Here is a 15,717-nt window from a genome sequence, read left to right as displayed (position 1 = left end):
TACACACAGTCACGCATCAAGTCATCGCCGAGTAAAAATACGTTTCACTGCTCGTTTAAATGCCGCGGGGTCTAGTCTGCATAGTTAGTTCGCACACACTACGTTGTCCGGGTCCGGGAATGCTGGGAGACATACACATCCGTCCGTCATCCACATCTGCGGTAAGTAGGTATAGTCGACTACAGAATGATGTTCCACTTTTTACAGGCAATTATTTGCCTGGAGTGGTAGGCTGTGCCGCATCACACGGGCTGAGTTCACAAATTATAGCTTTGACCCAATGCTCACAATCGACACGTTTTATTGTGTGATAAACGGTACAACTTAGCGCTCCGGTCAACTGATAGCTTCTGAGGAGTGGAGCATCACATCATTCTGTAGTCGACTAGTCGACGATACAGGATACAGCCTCCTCGAAGTGATCGAGTGGCGGCTGACCCAGAGTAGGTATATAAAATGGCTGATCCATCAGGACAATCCCTTCCCGGCCGCCGGGCACCGGGACGATCTACATACCACCGTGACGCACCAATTCGTGATCCACTAAAATCAATGCCTCCAACCCCTACCCTATCCCCTTATCCGCTTTGCAGCATAACGTCTATCAATGATCGAATTGCAGAATAATAATGAAGGGAAAGGTAGCACGCTTCAGAGTAATTTGAAAATGAGTGTGAAGTAGTTAACGGGGACATTTTCATATAGCTTGTCCACCAAGAGACATTCTCGATATGTTAGTTTCGAAGAAAACAAATGGTTCAATGAAGCACAGTCGACTGAGCGTATTGCTGGAAAATAACCGTAAGCGGACAACAAAATAGTCAGGACTTTCCTTACTACTACATAGAAGAATGATTCCAGCGAGATATTGATACAAAAAGTCAATTGAGTCTTTGTATTCAAGAAATAAATACCGTGGGTAAACGAAACAAACGGACAAACGCACACAAACACACAAACGAGAAAATAAATAACATAAAACACACAAATAATGAGTTATTTTCCACCGGTCGGTATCGTGTCACATCGCGTTATAGAAAGCCAGACGTCAGTCACATCATGGACATGTGTCGGACGTTTGGATCTACTGGTAGCGGGGCCTGTAGCCGACGATGACGCGCTCATACTGGGGCTGGTAGTAGCCGGCGGGAGCTTCGTCATCATCGTCCTCCTCCTCAGGAGCCTCGTAACGCTCCTCCTCCTCATCGTCATCATCATCAGACGCCTCCGGGGTCGGGTACTCGGTGGGCACCGGGGTGGGCAGGTGGGCGCCCTGCGGCTGGAAGCCGTTCCCGTTGGCCACGTAGACCACCTTGTAGACGACACCGTCGTCACCGGTGTAGCTGAACTGGCCGTTGACGTCGTAGCTCTCCTCGTCATCGCCGTATCCCTCCACCGGCCTGCCCGACTCGGAGGCGTAGATGCCGTTCTCAGTCTCGAAACTGGAAAAGGGAAATAGAAAAATATTGTTAGTGGAGTGTGCAAATACAACATCTTTCCTCCTGGCTTTCCAGTGATTATGAAATGGAAACTTCACATAGTCTTTAGATGGACGTTTAGTAGAAAAAGGAATAATTATTTATAACAAATACAAATATTTACCTCGCCCTTGTTGTAGCTTTCGGTTTTGAACATAAACGATCAATAATATCAAGCATGAACTTACTGCGAGTCGTAAGATTGGTCGTCGCGGAGCTTTGCCTCCTGCATCAGGATCTGGTACACCTTGGGGGCGTACGTGGGGGCAGCGTAGCTGCGACTGGGGGCGGCGGCGGCCACGGCCAGCACGGCGGCGAGAACGAGCTGCAAAGAAAACAATGCATCAAATAAAGCTAAACCTTTGCAAAATTCTCATTTATGGAGCCCAATGCAACATTTGATTACACTGTAACCACCCGCCATACCACATGTCTTACCAGCTTCATGTTGTGTGTGTTGGTGTGGATCCGTCTGTGTGAGATCTGATGCCGGTTCCATCCTCCGGTCCTCCTTTATACCGTGCCTGTGAAACCTACCTGGTCAGTGGTACGGTTAACTCCTCCATGGTCAGGGGAGTGCACCCGTACCCCGGAGGACATCCTCCTCCCCCTACCTCCCCGTGTCTAGGTCAGCAAGGCGTGGCTGGTCGGTCGGTGACCTTCCAGGGACACCAGTATGATGACATGCGATCGGATCGTGTGCGCTTGGTAACACGCTGTGAAATGTGGCCGACTGATGAAAAGAATTTCGTCTTACAAACGGTCATTGCTAATTACACGACACGATGTGACAAAATCGTAAGCTTATCACGCGCCGCCACAATTACCAAGTCACCAGTTTCAAGCTAAACGCGCAGCACAATGGATAGGACTTATATCGGCTACCGCGCCATAACCCCGAAACTGGCTATTGAATTGAGCGTGACATAAGCCTAAATCCAAGTGCCTGTCAATAGCTATAAGCTCTTTGGTCCGGAACGCTGTTGAAATTTCAAGAAACAGAGGACTACCGCAGTGGCGTATTCAGGGGGGGGGGCATGGGGGCCATGGCCCCCCTTTCCGCCCAGCCGCCCAGATGGCGCCCCAATTAGCGCCGACTAGGCTGATGCTGTTTTACAGAGGGAACATAAATTAAAAAGTGATGTGCAGGCAGGAATCGAACTCAAGATCTCTTCGGGGGTGCCTGGACACCCCTATGTCCTCCAGGGCACCCCCAAATAGGACCTGAGCCCCCCAATGTTGAAGGCCGAAAGGCGCCCCTCCGGAAACCAGAATATTCCGAACCCCCAGGGTCGATGGCGCCCCTGAAGAGCCGCTGGCATCCACCTGAACGGAACAGTCGCCCCATTAAAGGTTGATGGCGCCTCTCTGAAGTTCACAGTTGCCCCATTCAGCCCCATCCAAGATCGATGGCGCCCTCTGAAACCACTGGCGCCCCTCTAAAGCACCTGCATTCTTCTCAAGATCACAGTCGCCCTATCCAAGATCAATAGCGCCATCAAGAGAGCCACTAGCGTCCCCCCCCCCCACCCTTGAGACTGAAGTCGCCCCATTCAAGCCCAATGACGCCCCTCCAGAGCGTCCGGTGCGCTTCTGAAGATCACAGTCGTCCTCATCCGAGGTCGCTGGCGCCCCTCAAAAGTCACTGGCGCCCATCTAAACGGAGATCACAGCTGCCCCATCTTAACCCGCGCACCGACGGGGGGGGGGCGGATATCCGCCCCCCCCCTGAGGTTTTTCGCGAATAGCCGGAAAACCGCGGCGCGTAGCGCCGCGAAATTTGGTATGACTATTCCCTTATCAATTTTACACATGGTGTGCAAGTTTGAACTTCCTACCTTTTAAGGTCAGGTCACCAGGTCACTTTGAATGACCCAACCTCAAGTCACTTTTTTGCAACTTTGTCACCGTGCCAGAGCTACAGTAGATGTCGGAGGCCTTTGAAAGTCGCAGGATGTTATTAGGTCGTTAGTAGCTACAATTTGTATATCTCGGAATTTTGATATCGGTGACCTAAGGTCAGGTCAATTTCGCGACCTCCCCATTATAAGTCAATGGGGGAAAAATCAACTCCCTGTTTTTACCACTAAAACGGGTCGGAATGGCCCCATATACCATACATGACTTCATATACGATCAACCTTCACTACCTTGAGGTCTGTTTTGCTGTTGGGCAGCTGTGAGGTCATGTGACGTCATCAAAGGTCACCAAAGGGTTTTGGCCAATAACTCCGTACAGGAACAAGATACAGACGCGTGGATGGTCTCATTGTGTTCAGCTCGTCAAGACGCATCGAATGATATACATGATGACCTTGAGGTCACGTGACCTGAGGTCAACCTTTGACCTTGACCTTTCGAGGTCAACATATACATCATTCGATGCGGATTGACGAGAGGATTACGATGATGCCCTTAGTTTGTTCCTATCTTGACTAATTCGAAAGTTATTCGAGAAAAACTCTCTCCATATTTAGCGCCGCCATTTTGACTTTTCGACCCCTGTGACGTCATCTTTGACCTGACCTGAAAATGACCTTATTCAAAATTGTAGATCTTGACCGTGCGTATCCGATGCCGTTTACCGCTTGTCGCTATCTTGCTTCGTTCTCGAGATCTCAGGGGGGGGCGGTCATCCGCCCCCCCCCCCCCCCGTCGGTACTAAGTTGGCGCAGACCCCCGTCGGTGCGCGGGTTAGATCGATGGCAACCCTCTGAAACCAATGGCGCTCTTCGCACCCGGCGCCCCTCTGAAAATCATATTCGCCCCATCCGAGACAACGCCCCTTGAGACTACAGTCGCCCCACCCAAGCTCAAGGCTCCCCTCTAGACTCTAGAGCGTCCGGCGCCCTGCTGAAGGCAACAGTGGCCCCATCCATGCCCAATGGTGCATTCAACACAGTCTAAAGATCATAGTCGCCCCATCAATCAGAGATCGCTGGCGCCCCTCAAGAGCCACTGGCGCCCGCCTGAGCCGGGACTTCAGTCGGCCAATCCTAGATCAATGGCGACCCTATGCAACCACTGGCGCCCCTCTGAAAATCCCAGTCGGACCATCCGAGATCAATTTCGCCCCGCCCCATTCAAGATCGATAGCGCTCCCCCCCCCCCCTCAGAAACCACTGACGCTAGGTAATTATTTGACAGTGGGGCTCTCTCATCGACACCAAGGGCCCTTTTGAAGATACCGCAGCCAGGCGGCGCAGAGCTGGGCTAGGATGTGCCAAGCGTTTCTTATAAGGCAGCCTCGTTAGTGCCACCCCTCGTTGCGATACTGCCCCCCAATGCGACGCCGCCCCTTCACCGTACAATGCCACCCCTCAATGCAAGTGATGCGTCTCAGCACAGTGCCGCCCATCATTGCGATACCGCCCCCGCCTAGCAGTGCGGTGCCGCCTCCAGCGTAGGGTGAATAGGTCAAAAACGCCCCCATTAAGCGCGAAACCTTCTGACACTCAACCCAACACAGATTACTCAAACCTTTGGGCACCATCATGTAGCTCATTCTTTTTACTACACTTTGAGACCAAGAAAAGACACCTGCGTGTGGTATTTAACCCCCCAAAAAGGTTTTCGCATACCCTTACAAAAGGGCGTTTTGCCCCACACCCTGGGTAATACGCCCACACCCATGTGCAAAGCGCCCCCACCCCATCCAGCAACAGAAAATGATGAACATGGCAGAACTTGACGTCATTCTGAAGTCATTTGTGATCAACCTATCATAGCCTTTGGAATAAAATTTTGTTGCAATGTGTAAAATGGATGCCCGGAGGAGTCCTGAAAGTTTGGTGACGATATCTGCAGTCGTTTAGGATATATCAGCAAAAAAGGACGGGGAGAGGCCTTTTCGGCACCCACCTACAGGGCGCTACCCTGCACTCTCACCACCGTGCAAAACGCCCCCCTTTCAGAAAACTGGGGGCGTCTTGCCCCATGCATCGAGTAGGCGTCTTTCCCCATCCACTCCATTTCCGGTCAACAAAATATTGACAAAAAACGCGCCACTAACGCCGTAGCATAATAAATTCAACAGAATGGCAATAAAACGCAGTTTTTAGTGATGTGCACAATAGCAAATTTTGTGATATAAAGAGGGCATCAAAATCTTAGGAATCTTCTGTAAAAACAACAAAAACAACACCCAAAACCAACATCAGCACCTACCCACGCTGCTCCTCAAGACGCAGAACCAGAAATAGAGACCTACGTAAACAAGCAGCTGACTGTTCTGAAAGACAGGATAAAACACCTATCCGTCGATAAGAAATACGATTTTTTAGGGGAGGCGTTTAACCCAGGGGTGCGTTTTCCCCACAGTTACCCTATGCGTTTTTTTTTTAATTGAACCTGCTGGGGGTGTTTGAGCACCCACTTCTAACTCAGCTTGTGGGCCACGTTGAGACCCGCAGTAGGCGGCGTTCGAAAGAGCGTCAAAAACTTTTGCAAAACTACTTAGACCATTTTTAAGGTCAGGTCGAACTGGTCGAAGGTCAGGTCACCAGAGACAACCGAAAATCAAATTTCGCCGATTTTGACATTTTTCGACAAAGCTCAAGGCGTAAATCAGGATTCAGAAAGAGATTGAGCTACAGCCCCGCAGCAAAGCGCATTCGATAGCTCTTTCTTATTAATTATCTCAGATTTGACCTAAGGTAAACGTTTTAGCCTCAAAATATACGTTTTCGCGGAGGACGTTTATCTGTAATACCTTTTGACTCAGACCTGCCCGAGATTAGTTTAACCCTCGCCCTGGCAGGGCATTTTTCATAACACGGCCTGGCAGGGGGGGGGGTCGATGCGACCCCCCCCCCCCTCGCGATTGGCTCCTATGGCACCTAGAAACACCAAATTTGGTAGGTAGGTGGGCCCCCTGGAGTTCTCGCCCCTGTGCAAAATTGGTTGCTCTAGGTCAATATTTAGGGGGGTTTTGGGGGGTATAAATGTAAAAATTTCGCTAAAAACAGGCCAAAAGTTTTTCGCTTATAACTTTTGATCTAATAAAGATAGAGAAAAAAGAAAAGCACCAGTGAACTCAGCACGTCAAGGCGCGTCGAATGATATACTTTTTAGCTTGCTTAAGTGTACTTAAAGTTTTTCTTAAATTTTAAGTAAACTTAAATTAATAAATTAAGTTCAAGTTAACCAAACTGCATCATATTGCATATCATTCGATTAGGCTGATCACCAGGAACACAATGGTACCATTTTTTAAGCTCTAGCGTCATTATGTGCCAAGTTATTGGCAAAAACGTCATTTGACCTCAGTTGACCTCATTTGACCTGACCCATGGATAAGTACACCAAACAACGAAGCACCAAGTGACCTGCTGTTAAGTACCGTGGTTTCAAAGCACAAAAGTGATAGAACGAAGCGGATATCTCCAGTATTTTCCGAATTTAGTATTTTCCCATAGGCTTAAAGGAAACAGTCCACTTTCCTGAAATCAGTATTTTGCTATTGATTTATGATTTTTTATGCTCAAAATAATCATGAAATAAAATAAAACCTTTTTGTAAAAACAATTATTTTCTATATTTTAATATAGGACGAACTATATTCTGTGTAAAATAATTTTTGACGCGGAAGCTTATTACGCATTGACCAATCATATTGCGTAGCTCAAACCTACGCATACTGCATTGGCTGTAAGCAGCACGCTGATTGGCTGACGATGACGTGGCTACATTCCTGTGCAAGGCACGCATTCCTCTACAAGGCACTCTTTTCGGAACGAGAAATGGAATATCTTCGTCTATGGTGATCGTTGAGCCGTAAAAGCTCCTGATTTGTGCTAGTCTCAGCTCAAGCTACGAAACTGCTATTCCAGCTCAAAACCCCATGTTAAAAGTGAACTATTTCCTTTAACATTACGACGTAATGACCTCTAACTGACCTCAGGTCAGTGACCTCAAAAAAAGCCGGAATATATGTTATACAACTCGGTGAACTTAGCACATCCTGAAAGTTTGAAAGAAATCAGTCGAAAACTGTGAGTTGGACAGGTGCAAAAAGAAAATTGAAATTTGACCATGACCTTGTACCGGTTTTTCTGACCTGGTGACCTGACCCAAGGTCACCCGGACCTGAAATTTTCAGGTCATATGTAAAAAGGTTGCCCCATAGGCTGTGCCAAATTTGGCGGCGCTGCGCGCCGCCGTTTTTACGCTATCTTCGAAAAACCTTAGGAGGGGGTCGCATCGACCCCCCCCTGCCAGGGCGAGGGTTAACCGGCATCGTGTTCCATTTTTCGACACGAATCAAATGAATTAGTATTTGACATTAAAAGGTCATTTTGAGAATTTGACCAAAGGTGAAGGTCATCACCTAACCGGGAATGGTCATATTGCATATTAGTCGAACCGTATTGTTGAGAAGGAAAATAATTATATAAGGTGTTTCATTGCTCTACCATATCTCTATCAAAAGTTATTGTCCCAAAACTACTGAAGACCTTTCATGGCCTGATATGACCTCAGTAACATAAAAGGGGTCACATCTAGTGATGTCAATTACGGAAAATCGGAATACCGATACCAACCAAAACCGTGGGGAAATACCGAAAACAAACCAATTTGGAATCATGATGAAAATACCAACTTTTTACCAATTTTTTAGCCTCTTATACATTAGCGAGGGCTCATGATACCAACAAAATACCGATTACACTAGGATTGAAATACCAAATACCAAGTTGGTATCGGTTTGGTATCGGTATACCAAAAAGTTGGTATCCGATTGACATCTCCAGTCACATCACGAGTTAAATTTTCCGATTACATGTGTCATATTTACCTGTATCCAGATGTTTGAGGGTGTTTTCGTTCAAAAGAAGAGCATTTCAATTTTCTCCCATTAACCCGCGCCATGCTGGGGGAGGGGGACGTTTTTACGCCCCCTCCTTAGGTTTTTTGCGAATATCTCCAAAACGGCGTCGCGCAGCGCCGCCGTTTTTGGTACACCTGTTCATACATCTTTTCCACACATCTTGTGAAAATTTCAGATCCGGGTCGTTCAAGGTCAGCTCACGTCAAGTGACCTTTCCTCAGAATAAGTTTAAAGGCTCGCTATAGCTACACCGACTGAACGATCACTTTTCAAACTTTCAGAGATTGATAAGATAAAAAATATGTATAAAATGTTTATCTCGGACTTTTGATATCTATGACCTAAGGTCAGGTCAATTTTGCAACCTCTCCATCATAAGTCAATTGGAGAAAATTGAAATGCCCCTCTTTTGAACGAATGTGGTTCAAACCCCTCTCAAACATCGGTTCATGGGTAAACACAACACACTGAATCGTAAAAATGCACCTGGCGACCCTTCTGTGTGCCCCTGAGGTCATCTCAGGTCATGAACGGTCACCAGCAGTTCTTTGGCTATAACTTTTGATAGAGACGTGCTAGAGCGGTGAAAACACGTCAGATGTGTTCAGGTCGACGATACGGATCGACTGATATACAGCATGGCCGTTTCCGGTCAGGTCATGGCCTTGACCTGAGGTCAAACTTTCAAAATAACCTTACAATGTCAACGAATAGTTCATTCGACGCGTTTCGACGAGAGGAAGACGATGCTGGCAAAATAAATGTCGTCACTGTCTTGAGTCAAAAGTTATTGCAGAAAATGTTTTTGATTAAAACTGCAATTTTGGAGTTTTTGCCCTCTGGAGGCTAGTGACAGTCAGTCACTGGAGGCAGTCATGCATGTCCACAAGTAGGGGCTGCACGCACTAGACATCGAATTGTAAAGGTGATTTGTGGAGAGAAAAAAAATCCAGAACGTAGGTATGTCAGCGTTCGGTCGCCTCTGACTGCAGTGGCTGCTGGTATGACAATGAGTTGGGATCTCATGGTGGATCTCATGGTCTTAAATGTTCAAGTCTTTCCTTGATCCCAATTTAGGCAATGCAGTCGCAGCGTGAATCCTACATACGTGCGGTTTGAGATTCTAAGCACGGCCACCCCGGTCGACCACAGGCTGCAGCCCACAGGTCACTTTGGATCAGTGAGTAAGCCTGTATTTTTTTTTTGCAAAGAATATAGATTGTGCTTATTGATCAACGTATATTTTACCGCTTCGAATTCGCATGGATGCGTATTTTGAGAATAAAATGTCTGCAGCCTGAGCTCGCTTCCTATATCATGCTAAAAATTCATCAAGATCAAGGTTTTTTGATAAAAAAAACACCGGGCTGCAAATTGCATGTATTGGATTTTATGAAAAATCGGCGAAAGCTGGTTCATATACTCGTATTTTGCAACACCTATAGTAAATCATGCATGAACATGACGTTACATTTTAGCCTGACACCCCTGTCACTAGCTGACAATGGCGCCCCTCTCAAGGGAAAAAGTCGCCCCCTCGAGCACCATGCCCCCCCTTTCGCTGATCTCTGGCTACGCCACTGGACTACCGACTAGTGGCACTATGAAAGGCGATAACCAAGTAACATCCATTATACTGGCCTTTCGTTCCACGGTTATAATTTAACTCGGTTTCTTTGTACCTGCGCTACCTTGTTGCACGTTTTGTTATCCAAGCGGGCTCGTTAGCAACTTATTTCCTGCGTTTGATGTGGCAGCAAAAGTGTTTCTGTTTAGGGTTTAACCGAACGCTGGTTGTCTCATGCAATAACCCTGGCCTTCAAATGTTCAGCCCGCCAGTCCCCTGCTCCAGTCCAGCCCCCCCCCCCCCTCCCTCCCCCGGTTTCGAAGCATGACACTCGTCCCATTCAACTGGTCCCTCGTCTCAGCCCGCCAGTCCCCTGTCTTGTCTCAGCCCGCCTGTCCCCTGTCCCAGCCCGTCGTGCTGAAAAGCACCCCCTAGGATTATGACAATTCTCCGCCCCTGCTTAAAATTGACGTCTGTTTCTGTCTCAGAATTGTTTAATTAACTTCATTTTTAGTGGGTATGTACATATTTGTCTGTTGTATAATATAGTGCCTAGCGGAGCAGCCGGCCAAGTCGATTCCATTTTGTCTCTGTAGAGAAAGGGAAAGTGAAGAACGAAAAATGCGTTTCGTATAGGAGTGAAGGAATGAGTAACGACTGAAGTTACAATTTTGAGGAACGCCAATTGCCTCTGGACTGGGTCGTTCACAAGGCCTACAGTTTTGCAGATTCAGCTCAGTCTTATATTTCTTTCCTTTTGGCTCTGCTGAGCACCAGTAATCAGAAACATTGCTCATATCGAAGTGAATGCTGCTCGTGATCAGCGCCTACGAATTCACAATAGGTGTGCGAGTCATTATGTGTACAGGACCATCCAAAAGATCAACTGAGGTCATCTGAAAATTGAGATCACCTTTGGCTGTCTAGAAAGGACCTTTTTATTTTTTTCCGACAGCAAAAATCTTAACTTTTTTCCGAAAACAAGTACACATCTCGATGCGTCTGAACGAGACAGATGTGGTGCCATTGTTTTTGTTCTGCTACGTTTTTCGTAAGTTATTCGCCAAAAGCGAAGTAAAATCCGTATTTTTTGTTGGGTTATCAACCTGACCACCGGTTGACTTGAGGCCTAAAGAATTGAATTGGCTCGCTCTCGTACAGAGCAGCACGCTTGTTTTTAGCGTAAAGCTCCTGCTCATTTATATGAGACATCCAGTATAACAAATGATAAGTCAATTTTTAGTTTATGTTTGTAGCGTTTCAAAAAAGGTAAAGTTTACCCATCTGCAGATAGGTATTTTATAGAATTACCTTTTCGGAGAAGCTGAGTATTTACTAATCTCTAGCACCCTTATCGTTTTACATCTTGTTTAGCAGAGTTAAGTTCCATTAATTCGGATTATGATCGATAGGCCCTAACACATACTCCAATTCCATTGTACTTAAATATGTATCGGTGTCTGCATCTTTGAAAAATCTTCAATGCATTATCAGTCTTCGAACATTTCCAAGGGGAAGAGGTCATACAATGCATCTTATTGCTGCTGTTTTGTATTCAGCTTATGGACACGAATAAATAGCACAACACAAACAAATAAATAGCATTGTATGCACAGTGACGAAAACATGTATCAATTACCGTGGTCATCGTTGTATCACATCACGTAAAAGCCAGACGTATGTCACACATGTGTCTGTCATGTGTCGGACGTATGAATCTACTGGTAACGGGGCCTGTAGCCGACGATGACGCGCTCATACTGGGGCTGGTAGTAGCCGGCGGGAGCTTCGTCATCATCGTCCTCCTCCTCAGGAGCCTCGTAACGCTCCTCCTCCTCATCGTCATCATCATCAGACGCCTCCGGGGTCGGGTACTCGGTGGGCACCGGGGTGGGCAGGTGGGCGCCCTGCGGCTGGAAGCCGTTCCCGTTGGCCACGTAGACCACCTTGTAGACGACACCGTCGTCACCGGTGTAGCTGAACTGGCCGTTGACGTCGTAGCTCTCCTCGTCATCGCCGTATCCCTCCACCGGCCTGCCCGACTCGGAGGCGTAGATGCCGTTCTCTGTCTCAAAACTGGAAAAGGGAAAGAGAAAAGGCATTGTTAGCTGTTCAGTGTTCAGTGCACTCTCGGCATGAAATGCAATTTACTGTTACTCCTTGTGCTCTTACACTGCCCAGTGCTTTTAATTGCATTGCTTACTTCTCTGCGACTTTCTCTTCCAGAATATTCATTAAATTATTACTATATAACTTAATATGAGCGTCGTTGAAATGGAATGAATGATTATCCGTAACAAGTGCAAATATTTAGAACAACTTAATCAGAGCCTTCGGTGACATCCACTCAAAGCCCTAGTCGTGTGAACTTACTGAGAGTCGTAGGACTGGTCGTCGCGGAGCTCTGCCTCCTGCTTCAGGATCTGGTACACCTTGGGGGCGTACGTGGGGGCAGCGTAGCTGCGGCTGGGGGCGGCGGCGGCCACGGCCAGCACGGCGGCGAGAACGAGCTGTGAAAAACAGGGGTGAGTCGTCAATTGTGAATAGGTTCATATTTTTGCTGTAACATTATGTTCCTTAAATTTTAAACTTTATTTTATTCCTATCAAATGAATGTCATTGTGAGAAGGAAAACTCATTGATTTAGTGAGCTCGTAAAGGTGCTACTAGCATCTGTGCTCTTTCATCTTACCAGCTTCATGTTGTGTGTTGTCGTGGATCTGTCTGTGTGAGATCTGATGCCGGTTCTATCCACCCGTCCTCTTTTATACCGTCCCTGTGCCGTTAAAGCTAGTGGAACAATTAACCCCCGTTTGGTCAAGGAAGGACACGCGCACCCCGGAGGTCGGAGGACACTTCTGCCCCTCCCCTCCTCCCCACCGCAGTCCTAACGAGGGGGGGGTGAAGGACAACTTCGGGAATGGGTGGGAAGACGAACGGTGACCGTTAGTGTCGTCTTTTTTTAACCCGCGCCCGGCTGGGGGTCCTGGATTTCCACGCCCTGCTGGGGGGGGGGGGTGTTTGAACACCCCCCCCCCCTTGTAACTCGGCTCCTGGGCCACGTAGCGATACGCGGAAGGCGGCGTTCGAAAGAGCGTCAAAAATAATGACGAATTCACTTCGGTCAATTTTTTGGTCAGGTCAAAGGTCAGGTCACCAGAGGTCATTGAAGGCAAAATTTCGCCGATTTCCAGGTCGAATGTCGACAATTTCCAAGAAGCCAACGCATAACTCGAGAACCAATAGAGCTACAGCGCCGCGGAAAAGCGCATTCGATAGCCCTATTAAAGCCCTTTCTGAGTAATTCTCTCAGATTTGACCTAACTTCAACGGTTTTGCCTGCGGGGGGCAAAAATTGCAAAAATAGCCGATTTTTTTCGGAAACAGTTTTTCTGCAATAACTTTTGACCCAAGCCTTGTAAGAGCTTACTTTTGCCAGCATTGTGTTCCTCTCGTCAAGACGCATCGAATGAACTATAAGTTGACCTTGAAAGGTCAACTTGAAAATTTGACCTCAGGTCAAGGTCATGACCTGACCGGAAAGGGTCATGTTGCATATCAGTCGATCCGTATCGTCGAGCTGAACACATCTAAGGCGTTTTCATCGCTCTAGCATGCCTCTATCAAAAGTTATATGCGAAAAACTGTTAGATACCATTCGTGACCTAAGATGACCTCAGGGCATAAACAAGGGTCACGGACACCATTTTCATGTTCAGTGTGTCTAAACCACTTGTAATTTGGTGTTTGGGAGTGTTTGTAATGTCTTTTGTACAAAAGAGGCGCATTTCAATTTTATCCCATTGACTTATGATGGGGAGGTCGCAAAATTGACCTGACCTTAGGTCATCGATATCAAAATTCTGAGATAAACATTTTGTACATGCTTTTGCTCTTAGCAATCGCTGAAAGTTTCAAAGCGATCGGTCACTCGGTGTAGCTATGACAGACATTGAAACTTTTTATGAGGTGAGGTCACTTCAAGTGACCTGGTGACCTGACCTTGAATGACCTTGGTCTGAAATTTTCACAACATGTGTAGAATTGATGTACGATAAGGTGTACCAAAAACGGCGGCGCTCCGCGCCGCCGTTTTTGAGATATTCGCGAAAAACCACAAGGGGGTGTTCAAACACCCCCCCCCAGCAGGGCGCGGGTTAAACTGGGAGTGGACGAGGAGATAATCCTAAATCTGCGAACAAGATGGCATATGCCCTTTGATCATTTATTAGATTAGATAGCTGGCTAAAAACGAATCTGATAAATTGTTTGAACCGTGGACCTACACGTACAGGGTGTTCCGAAAGTTTGACGACACATATTCAATGCCCATTAGGAATTTCAATGTCCAATGTCCTAAGCAATGAATAAGAAGAATAAAAGCCAGCCAAAAATCTAAGGCTTCGATGATTATGCATACACTAGACAAATACAAATGTTTTGAAAAGTAATTCGGAATTTTGGAAACCAAACCCTTCGCTGTAACTACAAAAATATTTGCCTATACCGATTTTCGTCTCTCTCCGGAGACTGATAGGTAAAAGGTTACCTGCTTTCAAGCTCTTGCAGGGGAATCACCTGCAGTTTCTCTGTCAAATTTTGGTTTGACGAGTTCCCCGACAACATCTACTTCTCCCTGAAAGCTGACAGCTTGCAACGGCATCACTCATGAGTATTTTGTGGCATTCTCTGGCGCCAGCTCCTTCACGAAGATTGGCGCCGACACTCCAAGCACCATTTTCCCTTTCAAAACGACCCTATTCCTGAACAAGCGGGAAGTGCCAGGGGTAAATGTTTCGCAGCATATCGTAGCAGAAAGTGTCGACCGTCTGTTTTTGAGCCACATTGTGCAAATTTTGCAAATCCCAAGCGGCTGTCATTGCCCATGCCAAAACATTCGCTGGGTTGCGGTGTATTTTTCTCAGGAGAGCTTCTGCCTTGTAAATGGCCCAAACCTGTCTCTCGTGTGGTTTTGTCGGGATTCTTTTGTCTGAAAGAAAGAAAGCTGATCGCTCCAGATCAGCCTCTTGAAAATTCCTAAGATTGCAGTTTACATTAACGGACGTTTTTTGGCCAATTCTAAGTGGCATTGTTGACTTTTGTGTTATTTTCCTGAAAAATTTAGCATGATAGATGTCATGAATAATTTTAAACACCATTTTGGCTTTATTTTACCTAGGTCTAGGTCTTATTTTGTCTTTTTGAAACCAGTTAGCTTTGCATGTGAGCTTCTTGCCAGTTTTCAATAGTTTTAAACGCATTTTCAGCTGCTTCCCGGCACACGAGTCTGCTGTCTCACGAAGGTCGTTCAAAACGATGTTAGTCTCGCATGCTTCGTCCTTACAAATTTCATCCAACATTTTTTTTTTCAGATAAACAGAGAGTTTCAAAACCAACCCGATTTTGCGACGTTCGTGTTCATGCCTGACTCATGGTCAGAAGTGAATCATTTTGTGAGCTCATGAAGGAACGAATGCATGGGAGGGGAAAACGGTGAAGCTGCTTGAGGACGGTTGTTACCAATGCCAATGCTAAATTTCGACGCTGAATTTACGGTCGATTCAGAATTATTGACAAAAAGCATGGCTGGTATATGTCATCGGACCTTCGGGACATGTCCCGAAAATTAAAAAAAATGTGAAAATGCACCCTGTACAGGGGTCTATGTTTAAGCTAATAAGATATGGCCTAAAAATGTCATCAGAAAAGAGGTATTTTCCTTTCGAAAATGTTGTTAGTGAGCGTAAACCATTTTTGTCGGTTCAACATTTTACGCTTTACATTATCCAGTACCCTTGCGAGGAACATGGACAATGTTAAATGTTATACTAGTACATTAACCC

At 46.5% G+C, this 15,717-nt stretch overlaps 2 protein-coding genes across 2 annotated transcripts; both read right to left on the bottom strand.

Moving 5' to 3' along the window:
* Nucleotides 1-881: 881 nt before the first annotated feature.
* On the bottom strand, nt 882-1,945 carry LOC122368004 (cuticle protein CP14.6-like). The gene is made up of 3 exons (XM_043341591.1): nt 1,917-1,945; nt 1,667-1,803; nt 882-1,442 (listed from the first exon to the last, which is right to left on the bottom strand). Exons 1-3 carry the CDS (start codon nt 1,923-1,925, stop codon nt 1,085-1,087), a joined length of 504 nt encoding a protein of 167 aa, XP_043197526.1. The 5' UTR covers nt 1,926-1,945; the 3' UTR covers nt 882-1,084.
* A 9,471-nt stretch (nt 1,946-11,416) lies between these two features.
* On the bottom strand, nt 11,417-12,599 carry LOC122368005 (cuticle protein CP14.6-like). The gene is made up of 3 exons (XM_043341592.1): nt 12,567-12,599; nt 12,248-12,384; nt 11,417-11,950 (listed from the first exon to the last, which is right to left on the bottom strand). The coding sequence occupies exons 1-3, from the start codon at nt 12,573-12,575 to the stop codon at nt 11,593-11,595; spliced, it is 504 nt and encodes a 167-aa protein (XP_043197527.1). The 5' UTR covers nt 12,576-12,599; the 3' UTR covers nt 11,417-11,592.
* Nucleotides 12,600-15,717: the final 3,118 nt, after the last annotated feature.

Source organism: Amphibalanus amphitrite, unplaced genomic scaffold (genome assembly GCF_019059575.1).
Source record: "Amphibalanus amphitrite isolate SeventyFive unplaced genomic scaffold, NRLGWU_Aamphi_draft 000913F_arrow, whole genome shotgun sequence".
Classification (NCBI taxonomy): domain Eukaryota; kingdom Metazoa; phylum Arthropoda; class Thecostraca; order Balanomorpha; family Balanidae; genus Amphibalanus; species Amphibalanus amphitrite.
This window is presented reverse-complemented; position numbering and strand designations above follow the sequence as displayed.